At 37.4% G+C, this 11921-nt stretch overlaps 1 protein-coding gene across 1 annotated transcript; it reads right to left on the bottom strand.

The window, feature by feature from the left end:
* Positions 1–686: 686 nt before the first annotated feature.
* KAPP (kinase associated protein phosphatase) lies at positions 687–11732 on the bottom strand. Its single transcript, XM_089137201.1, has 13 exons — positions 11476–11732; positions 9461–9650; positions 9156–9308; positions 8828–9003; positions 8569–8727; positions 7917–8057; positions 7777–7838; positions 6910–7045; positions 4132–4226; positions 3177–3292; positions 2953–3082; positions 1930–1984; positions 687–1844 (listed from the first exon to the last, which is right to left on the bottom strand). Exons 1-13 carry the CDS (start codon positions 11605–11607, stop codon positions 1683–1685), a joined length of 1707 nt encoding a protein of 568 aa, XP_088993327.1. The 5' UTR covers positions 11608–11732; the 3' UTR covers positions 687–1682.
* Positions 11733–11921: the final 189 nt, after the last annotated feature.

The following is an 11921-nucleotide window of genomic DNA, read 5'->3' as shown; positions in this document are numbered from 1 at the left end:
GATATGTATTCATCATTTAACAGTCAACTGCATGAAACAGGAGCATGTTAGGATTGGAAGTGATAAAAATTCGAGTTCTCCTCCATTCCTCTTGGGTGTAGCAGATCCAGACCAATGATCATTCGTCAACCTATATGTTTTCAGAAGCCATTTGATAGGTACAATGATTTCCATGAATACCCATTCCTCTAGCTACAAAACTTAGCCCTAGACTCAGCCTATTTATCCGAGAAAGAAAAGAAAGAAAAAAAACAACTAAACCATGCCTTGGATTTGTATAAATCCTCTAAAGGATAAAGAATTTGTGTTTTCCTTCACACTTCTCCACCAACATTAAAAAAAAAAAAAAAAACTTAAAAGGGGACTACAAGAGGATTCCCATAAGACTTATTTTGTCAAAACACGAAAGTAAATCTCCTTTCTTAATACAAGATGAAAATATATGAGGAGAATACAAACCTCTATCAATCTCTGGATTATCAGGCTTACACCCCTATAATGGTCCACTCCCCAGTAAAAGGACAAACAAGATGAAGATTCAGCTGGTTGATATTGATTCCATAAAAGCTTAGCCAGGAAGGTGTGCCATACTAGGACTTTTCATAGACAACACGCCGTAAGAAACCATGGCTCCAAATTCTGTCCAATGATATCAAGATTTCGTCGTCTTCTCTACTACATTGGTTGATGACAACAAGCAGATTCTGGCTGTTCATTCATCTTGGATAAATATAAAACTTGAACGGCTATCACCCTAAAAATTACAGTTAAAATATCGCAAGACTCAAATTTATGACTCGTCAAATTGTTTCTTCAAACAAAATTTAGTTTTTGATCCAATTTAAAATCATTGCATTCGCATTGCAAGTGCAGTTAACTTATACTGAATTCCTTGGACTAGAAGATGACGAAACTGACAGCATGTTAAGATAATTTAAGCCCTAATTAGCCAACATGCCCACCAGCACTGTTGGTCCATAACCAATACATATAAAAATTAAATACAAAGCAATGTTTTGGCCAAATGAAGCAAGTGGCAGCTTCGATTCATACACCCAAGAATGAAAAAGGAAAAGAAAAAAAAATTTAATCATCCTCGAACCATTTGCCTATCCTAGATTAAGCACCACATCCAAGCTTCCCACTATTCAAAATGCAAGATAGAACATCAATTGAATCACTAAAAAGAACTGCAAATGCAGAGTGGTCCAAGGTATTTACATAATTACACTGCATTGCATTGAATCTGCACCATGATTGGATTAAGCTGCCGGTGTGCTGCACTCATCTCTATGTGGCAGTTGCTTTCATGATCTGCCTGGTCAACTTCAGGTCAACTTCAGGTCAACTTCATTCCCATCTCGCTGTGATAGATCTTGATCTATGAGTTAGTAACTGTAGTCTGTAGTATTGTCTCAAATGGGAGTGGAGAGTTAATTGAATTAACCTGCAACCCTTTGATTCCCTACTTAACAACACAAATTAATAGACTCACCCTATTCAACTACCTTCCTTGCCCTAAAGTCACTTCATGATTTTGTTATCAACACCTCTCAGCTAAGACAAATGAGCAAGCAGAGGCAAAACTAACACATATTTTCTATGGTTGCATTGACTAGAGATGAGAATCAAAGAAGACAGCGGCAACTACTGCTAAAATTTGAAGCATGGTTACCATCTGTTCAAGAATCCGTTTTACAAGAAGCGGTTCTAGTGATTGTATTGAAATCCAAGAAAATAACGGATGTGTTATCCTTTGTCCGCAGATTTCTTGCCTCACTCAACACCAAATTTGCTATCCTCTCCGCCAAATTCTCTTTGTCACCAGAATCTCTCTCCTTCATCTGTGCATCCACACAGTTTGTCAGGACTTAAACATCAGGGACCCTATGGTAAACAATTGACTAAGAACCCATCCAGCACTCATACCTGTAGTACAAGCTGTACGGCGTTTTTGATGCTAATGACATCCCACAGGCCATCGCTGCAGATTAGCACAAAATACAGAGTATCAGAGTTTTATACTACCAATTCCCCACCCCAGAAAACAATTCAGCCCCTTCCCCTACTTTCAACTTGCAATCAAAGTTATAATGGAAAATATCAAGGGCAAACATTCAAGGATGCATATAGCATATTGTTTTCATCTAGTCATGGAAACTTGTGCATTGAATCAGGTTAAAAGCTAAGAAAATAAACATACTTAATGGCTCAGAAAAAGGAAGTATTATGATTTGGTTATGGTTTCAAAAATAAAAATTGGGAAACAATATCCAAATAAGAACAATCACTTCAAAAGTATAAACTCAAAATAATATAGGCTTGGGAAGTTTGGATGGGAAAGCAAAAGATGAAACTAATTCTCTCTCAAGAATATAATGCTAACACATAAGCCAGAAGAAGCCTTTTTTCTTTTGCCAAAATCCAGAAGAATAATCAAGGGAAATAACAGCTGCAGCCGTGGCCCTACTAGGCAAATCAGGTTCAAACTCTTTAAGTTGTAACTACCCTTCAGAATAGTTATATTTATCCCAGAAAAAAGCTCAGGATTTTCCCTGAGTCCAGCCTAACCTAACATGTAGATATCCAACACAGTAACAAGATAACCAGAGTTCATGATTTGCCAGGTGGTCTCCATTTCCTTTTTTTTCCTTTTCCATCTACATTTATATCGAGTAGGAACCAAAATGAGCCTAAGAATGATGAAGTAAACTTAGTCTTAAAAGAGGCATTATAACTGAATGTGCAAAACTGGGGCTCAAGAATAAAACATTTTCCATAATTAAAGCCAGAAGCAAAGAAATATTGCGCAGGAACCAAGACGAGCCAAAGAATGATGAAGTAAACTTAGTCTTGTGGCAGTACTAGGCCACATGGTTATAAAAAAAAATATTTTCCATAATTAAAGCCAGAAGCAAAGAAGTTTATCAGAAGACTCAAAACTGAAATCACCTTGCCATTAGAATAAAGGCCTTGCTCGCTTTATCTATCTGCACAACCTGGCTTATGTAAGGCTCTGAACTAAAGCGGGAATCCTGTTCTTTCAAAAATTTGTCTCCAAGCATCCGCGCAAGGTTCAGACCTGAGCGAAATAGTCAAAGGTTTACACGGTTAACGGATGATCAATGATGCAAGCCATGAAACCTGTCCTGAGATACAAGAACTTGAAGCATCACCACATAACCGGGTTTCCCCATCTTTCAGAGGCTCTCCTGTGTTTTTCAAGCGAGTTCTTTCAGATTGGCTAGTTACTCTATGGTCTTCTGTCATCTTGATTTGCTTGTTGTCAATGCTGCCAAAAAAACATATCAGTTTATGGGTCGATGTAAGAATAACTCCAATAATTATTCTATTACTCTAACCATATTAATGGAAGTGAAACTCGGAAATTTGATAAAATATCACACAGAGGCAGCAGCACAGTTGAGAATGCCTTTTACTTAGTATTCCACAGTCCAGACTATTAAGAAGCCCCAGCACATTCACTTCTGAATTGACTAGAACTGCTGCCCGATGTTTCCCTAAGTGCAACTCTGGAACTTTTTGTTCGATTGTTGCTTGAAAGTACAAATGGATCACTTGACGATCTTCACCATCTTGTGTAAACAACTAAGTTCTAGTTGTTAATGAGTATTCATGCAGAATACTTTTAATGGCATGACTTTTCCTTTTTGGTACAAGATTTACTATTAGACTTTCGACCACAAATGAATACCCTTATAAGGGAAATATAAAAATATTTTCAACCACCTCAACCTTTTTCTTGAAAACTCCAAAGAGCAGACATAAAAGCAAAAAATTTGAAGTCTTGGATGAGTGACAAGAAGCTAAGGTAAAGAAACAAATTCTAAACAAACAGAACCAGCTAATAGGTTAAGCCCACCTCAAAAAAAGACATGACAAAAAAAGAAGCAAATGCTCCAAATAGGTATGATATAGGAAGCTGTATATGATCTCCAAGAAAAATAAGGTACATACACATAAATGGACTCATTTCATTAATGAATGAGATAATAACTAAAGAATCTTAACAGGCACAAAGATTCCGCCTACAAACTCACCAAACAAACTGTGCTTAAGTAAAAGACCAAACATACATTAACGCTCAGTCAAGGGAAAAGGATAACATACTTAACCACACAAGCAGAATCCCCAACATTAGCACACTGCGCAAAAAACTCTTCATCGCCATCGGCCCATACCAGAAGCAACGTTGCAGTGCACCCCTAAAAGGAATTATTTGTTAAAATATGTAAAACATTGCCATTAAAAACTTCCAAAGCACAAAATTTTCTTGATGATAAGATACTACAACAACATCCAAGCCTTGTCCCAACTTAATAGGGTTCAGTTACATGGATCCTAGAAAAGATGGTGAATAATAACCCCCCTAAAAAAAAAAAAAAAAAAAAAAAGAAAGAAAGAAAGAAAGAAAGAAAGAAAGAGAGAAAAGAAAAATTATTAACGGCTTACACTTATACAAGTAAAGGCTGGGCAAGGGGAGAAACCAACATATACAGAATAAAGAACTAAGGGGAAAGCATAAAACAAGCAAATGGGTGTCCACAGAAAGAAAATAAAGAAGAAAACAGACTTTCTTTGAATCTGGGGAGAATTAAACCAGCCCCACTTGGACCAATTGGGCCAAGTGAAACCAGACAATGTAAGAGTGTCAAAATACTGTTCATGTGTACAGAAACACGAACAGTGTCACAGACTCACAGCTCCTTCTTTGGGTCTCAATGAAAATACTACTAGAAGATTTGGTGGGATTTTCTTGCATCTGCAGATGGGGAAGACCGAAGTCTTACTAGCCTTTATTTACTTTCTAATATGATTAGTTTCGATTTAGTATTTGCGCATGTGGCTATAAAGCCTAGCACATTAAATTTCTCTTAGTTTCGAATCAATATTTTCCAGGAGATTTAATGCTGTGAGAAGCAAAGGAGTTGGACTGTTGTTGTGCTGATTGAAGAAGACCAAGTTCGGATTCTCCACCCACATAGAGAAGGAAAATTCCAATCCACATGGTTGGATGCTTGACACATGTCCAATCCAAAGACAAAATCACCTTTTTAGGATAACTCCAAAAATGTAGGAACCAAATCTTTTCTCTTCCAAAAATATAGGAACCAAATCTTCTCTCTCCTTTCCTAAAAACGAGGGTTTTGTGTTTGGACTTTGGATCCGATAAGTGTCAAGAATCCAACCATGCGGATTGGAATCTTTCCTTCCCATGTGGGTAGAGGATCCAGACTCAAGAAGACTATCAAAGTACTTGAATTTATCCACCATGATCTGCTACTATTGAATGCCTTCAAACTGCGCTTACTTCACTCAATGACTCCCAGGCAACCTATCTGCTGCTGCTTCAAGCAAACCAGCCAGAACTTGCAAAATCCATCAACTGGGATAGAATGAGATTTTGGAGGCGCATTTCTTCTACTTGATGTCTAGACAATGACACTAACTAATTGAGCTTCTGTCTGGTTTGGTCATTGCACCATACACTACTAATTCCGTCCAAGTTTTTTATTTGTAAGCTAGATGGAGCTAAGTCATTTTTTATCTTAGCTTTACATAATTTAGCAACTGAAACCAACATGGATCTATATAATAAGCAAAACATCCTGACTGATAACTGTACAAAACTGACCCCATTAGTGACAAATGGCCCATTTAACCACTTCAATTGCTATCACCATGTATCATAAACCTAAAGAGACGAACACAAGTTGCCATCCAATGTGCAAAGGCACATAAGATCAATTAACAAGAAAGTTACGGAGCATTATGTGATTGTTTGATGGGATCATGGGAGTGGCTTCAGTAATCTGGTCCAATGGGAATTCAAAGAGTATGCCAAGCCCAATTAAAAAAAGGGTCCTATAATTATAAAATTTGGAACTCTTTTTCAAGTTAACCATTTCTGCTAACAGACTTGGACATGCCTCAACATGGGGGAATTGGCTTTGATGACAATGTGGGTGTCCATAAACTTTAACTATCCTTGGAAGCTACCATATTGGTTTCAGAAAGCCAGAGCAACAGATGATCATTCACTAGATGCTATAGCTCGTAAAGGGAATGGGAGAGATGTGACTGACAGTTGTGAGATTTTTTCGGCTCCCCACCCTCTTTCCGGGCAGATGGCCAATTCTGCATTACATTGTAGACATTCAGTGTTCTTGTTTCTCCCAGTCCAGATGTTTAGTGGTTTTTTTACTCTGGCCCCCAATAAAATCACCTTATCTTTTCAAAGAAAAATAAACTACACTTATTCAACCAAGGTGTACAAGCCGAAATGCGAACATAACCTTTGAGCCAACTTGGATAGGCATTTCTGACCCCCCAGAGTAATCTCTGGTTCAGTCTCTGAACAACAGGAGCCCTATAATGGGTGCTGCAGTTGTGTGTCAGAGCTAAAGAATTTAGAACATAATCTACATGCGAAAGAACATGGCCATACCATAAGTTTTTTAAATTGCTTTTACCTTATTTAGTATTCCAAGCCTATATTAGTTCAACCAACAGTAGCCAATATGACTATCCGAAAGCACAAAAACCCATGGTTAAATGAAGATAAGTGATAAGTTATATGAATTCAATTAACTCCAAGAAGACTGCAGGAATAGAGAATTATAGATTTTAGTAGCTGCGAGTAGCAGAAACACATCAGCAACACATGTAATTATAGTTCCAAATTTCTTATGCCTCTGTATTAGTTATTTATGAGAGCTTTAAAACTGGATCTCCCAAATATGGGTGGTGCGGAAATTAAGGGCAAAAAAAAAAAAAAGAAGATTGACGCGAACACATGTCAACAGATTGGCAAACATATTTTCACGCATAAATTTTGATCCAATCTATCACAAAAATATTCACAAAAGCAATGATAGGGGAGAAAACCTCATACTGATGATTCATAGATGCTTCTGTGAGAGAAAATGCATCTCTAAGCACATCTGAAGCATCACAATGGGAAATAACTCTCTGTCTTTTCTCTGAAACTGACAAGATGTTTGCAACCATCTCAGGCAGCATCCTGGACATCAAAATACTAGGCCTATTAATAGTTAAAACAACTAAAGATACCATATATGAGGATCACTAAACTAGTGACAACGTGAGAGGCAAGTTTTTATTATACAGACATAAAAATCACATTGGGACCTTTACAATAATGGAAGAAAACCAAACGGCATCATTGATAACGAAAAGCATGTTATTAAAGATAATGGTTTTCATATTGATCAGTTATTTACACTGATTCTGATCAAAACCAGAAACCAGAAATTGTCTAACCATGTTGAGCACATTTGGAGGACAAAATAACTTCGCATTATTGAAACTTGAATTCCAAATGTGAGTGAAACTTGAATAACATCAAAGTGATTATATGTTACCATTGTTAGCTTAATCTGCCAAATATCATAGCAACAATACACAAATCATCACATATTTGAAATATAGCAGTACCAATGCATCAAAATGTTGTGGGTCACTTTTGGTAATAAATAAATGCATTAATTGCATCTAACTTAGAGCAAAGAATAAAACTGGACTACAGTTTCTGGGTAGCTGAAGCAGTGCAAATCTGAGACCTCATTTAAGTTTAAATGGGCAATGCTCCTACCTTCTGCAAGAACTATAAGTGAAATAAAAAAAATTAACATCCACAGCATAGAATATATCCCACGACTAACATTCCTCAAATTGTTAACCATTTTACGAAAGAGAAAAAAAAGTAGAAATACAGTTGGAAGAAAAACTTACTTGCTAGCAGCTTTGGCAGCTCCCGCTCCACCATGCCCATCACAGATCCCAAAAAGTCCAAACTGCACAATATAAGCCTAAATGGTATTAGCTCATTGAGGAAATGAATAAAATCTATACAATAAAACTAACATTGGAACCTGTTCAACTCCTGGAAGAGGCCATTGGTAATAGCAGACATCTTCCATGGGAAGCTTTTTCCCTCCTCGACGGAGGGCCATGGGATCAGATGCCATTCCAACCCCAAAGGGGATTTTCTTTTCAGCATGAGAAATGTGAACCTGCGAGAGGAAAAAAGAATTAAAAAGTAGCCAAAACTAAACAAATGGAAGAATCAGAAGAAAATACATAGCAAATTCCAGATAACAAAAAACTAAAGGTAAAAACTGAAAATGGGTAAACTTATACCTGAAGTCCAGCAAGATTGTAATAAGCATAATAAAATAAACTTAAAGAAAAGGTCGAATGGAATCCAGATTCATTTCTCAAACCAGCTCAACTCACTAATAAATAGTACAGTATGAACATGGCATGGCAGCAGATGCTTTCCCCTATGCACCATGAGTGATCATACAATAAAAGGAAACAACTCAAACCATAACATGTCAACCTTAAAAGACAAAACCACCAGTTACCCTACAACATTTTAATATTGTTGCAACCGGTGTTCTCATCCAAAAGGACAACAAAGAGAAAAGAATGGTAAAGTGTCACTATATCTACTTGACACTATTCTGTTATAATTCTATCAGCATGTCAAACCATAATTCCCACACCGAAATATTTACTCACAAGTATTTTTGATGTTGTGCCAAGAGTTATTATGTCCTCATTTGCAAGCTCAACAGGTTCACTCCATTGTCTACTACCAGAACCAGCATGATGGATCGCTAGAGAATTCAGAAGGGTTCCATTTAGACTACCCATGTCTATAAGCTCCCATTTCAGTGTCTGCCAAATGTACAAATTGAAACAGCAAATAATCCATAAACAAAGCCCAACAGTTTCACAAGGCATGCAATCCAAACTGACTTTGAAAGCAAAAGCTTACATTTAAGTTCCAATTTATCATTGCATGCTTTCCTGATACTTCTGTGTCCTTCAGTAACATATCACTGGGAGGCACTCTCCCAAGGGTCAGTGGAAGTTTAGAAGCATTGGTTGACTGTAATGAGAAGCGAAGCCCACAAGAAGCGCCAGATATAACTTCCAGAGTCAGGCTGCTTCCTGCACTTCTCACAGAAAGATAGGATGACATGTTTTACATTTTGCAGAGAAAATTGAAAACAAATAAACACAAAAGAAAACCAGATGACACAAAGAAGACAATTCAAAAGACAAAATTAGTGACTTTTCCAGATGAAGGAATAACAGAATACTTTGATATCCATTAGACTTGGAAATGGCTGAGAGATCATAATTTGGTTCTTCCTTTCTAGCATTCTTTCTTTCTTCAAATGAGCGGTTCGACACCAGTGTACGCTTTAGCGTTTGACCAACCAGAACATCTTCCGACAGATCAGAAGTTATACCTAGAAGCAAAGCAGCAGCATGTTGATTAAGAAAAGAGAATTTTCAGCATCACCAGTTGTTTGCCACTTGAATGAGAAAGCAGAATGGCTGAAAATGCCATCTGAACATAAGGATAATCTTTAAAAAGAACACAACAGGAAAAAGAACGTGCCTAGAGCCAAATGTTCATCAGTTGATGGAAGTCTGTGTTTGAAGACAAGGCCATGTGCTCTTGGTGAGCCAAAACTTCCTTCAGTTTGAAGATGTGACCCCTGTGAAACATAATTTCTTCCCAATTCATTGCTTTGATTTTGGTCCAAATTTGGATCATCAGAAATGAGAGGCCTTTCTAAATCACCAACCTAAAAAGAAAAGAACCAAGAAACAGCATAGTCAGTCATAGAGTAAACGCTGGTGTGCATGTCTCATGAAATTACTTCTTCCTACAGTTGGAACTTTTAAGAAATTCAATCATAAAACATGTACAGCAAGCACTAGTTAGCAAATATGATTTCTGCGTATAACCCAACCGATAAACAGATAATGTAATACTCTGATGTACCTCCATATAAGATGGAAACAGTAATTCCCTAATAGAAATTTGAAACTACAGCCAAAGGAGGTAGATGTTCACAGTGAGACCCAGGGTCACAAGGAAAAACTTGTACATGATAAAGTTAGAATGAGAAAAAAAGATGTGCAATGCTTCAGCTGGAAGACATTTACATTTTCTTTGCAAAGGATGATTCCACAAGGACTTTATGAACTCCAATAAGTAACTGCTCAAGAAGAAAGAATTCTTGTCTGGAAAAATACCAGTAGACTCTCTTAAGGCTTAGAGGGGTTCTATTTCTTAGTTTTGGACTAGACCCTGCCTCTCCTGATCAAAGAAAAATGAAAAGGATTTCTCAGAGTCAACGGAAAGATCCACATTGCATTCAAATAAAAACTTGTCCTACCTAAGAAAGGATTCAACCAAATCTGTTCTGCAGGAATGAATGGTTCTTCAGTCTGAAACCAGCAACTTAAAAATGTTTAAAGCCCGTTCCTCACTTTTTAAATTCTCCAAATCCCTCCTAGTTATTAAATTAAGCTGTATGGCCCCGGCTGGGAAGTCACAACGAATGAAGTGAACGATAACATCCAACATAATTAACCTCCTAGATATTAAATTAGCCTGTACGGCCCCGGTTGGTAAGTCACAACGAATGAAGTGAATGATAACATCCAACATAATTAACCGACCAATGTCAATGATACGCTGTACACAAAAAATTAAAAGGCTACCCACTGAAAATTAGGAATTAAACAACTAAAATTAATATCAGCAATGCCATTTTGGAAAACTCAACATAGATTCAACCAGAAAGTAGGGTTCGCGGTGAAGAATACAAGGATATCTACGGTTACAAATGCAAGCAAGAAAAGAAAGAACAGACAGTAGAGGCTACCCACTGAAAATTAGGAATTAAACAACTAAAATTAATATCAGCAATGCCATTTTGGAAAACTCAACATAGATTCAACCGGCAAGTAGGGTTTGCGGTGAAGAATACAAGGATATTCACGGTTACAAATGCAAGCAAGAAAAGAAAGAACAGACAGTAGAGGCTACCAACTGAAAATTAGGAATTAAACAACTAAAATTAATATCAGCAATGCCATTTTGGAAAACTCAACATAGATTCAACCAGCAAGTAGGGTTCGCGGTGAAGAATACAAGGATATCCACGGTTACAAATGCAAGCAAGAAAAGAAAGAACAGACAGTAGATTGGGAGCTCAAATCAGGGAGGAATCAAGTGCTGTGCGAATCTCTAATATTGGTTAATAATGTGCATATGCGAATTGCAAAGCATCGATTTCAGTCGTGATAACAGCAGCAACCAAATTCTATGTTTAATCCTGAAAACCCCAGTATGAAATCAACTCAAAACATTCCTCATTAACAATCGCCGATATCATCAGAAAAACTCCATTTCGAATTTCTCCAAGAATGGAAAATGCATTTCATAACAAATTATCAAAACCGCAGGGGGAGCAAAATGAGAGACAAAGAAAGAAGAGGAGAGAGGAAGCAGATATGCAAGGGGAAAAGTTGAAGAAATGCGGAGATCTAAAAGAATCAAAGAAAATAAAGGAAATGGGAAGATAAGCTTTCCGGTTTTAGTAAAATGGATTATGTTACCTTGATTGTGCGAGCTCGAGAAGGAGTGTGGAAGAAACGCCATGGCTTACAGGCCAATAAGATGATAACGACGATCACAAGCAGCATAAGGACGATCAGAGCGACAATGCTCAGTGGTATCGCCATCGCCATCGCAGCGTGGAAAGGCAGGACGGAAGAAAGGAAGGCCGAGAAGGGCGCTTTGAACTGGTCGCATTTGTTTTTTAACCTTTCAACGAGTTCAGCAATTAAAGACTCGCTACTACTTATACTAACCCCATAATAATTGATCGATTCGAGTTCTTGATTTCAAGATTCAAGAGAGAGAGAGCAATCATCATGTCATTACATCTACATGTATGATCGATGATGACGAATACATGCATGTCCGATGTTTGGACCGTATGATTATGTTCACATACAACGCTACTCTCCTTTTCTTTCCTGGACATAACTAAATTACAACC

Source organism: Hakea prostrata, chromosome 1, assembly GCF_041222555.1.
Source record: "Hakea prostrata isolate BN-2017 chromosome 1, UWA_Hpros_2, whole genome shotgun sequence".
Classification (NCBI taxonomy): Eukaryota; Viridiplantae; Streptophyta; class Magnoliopsida; order Proteales; family Proteaceae; genus Hakea; species Hakea prostrata.
The sequence above is the reverse complement of the archived record's forward strand: the minus strand, read 5'-3'. Positions and strand labels throughout refer to the sequence as shown.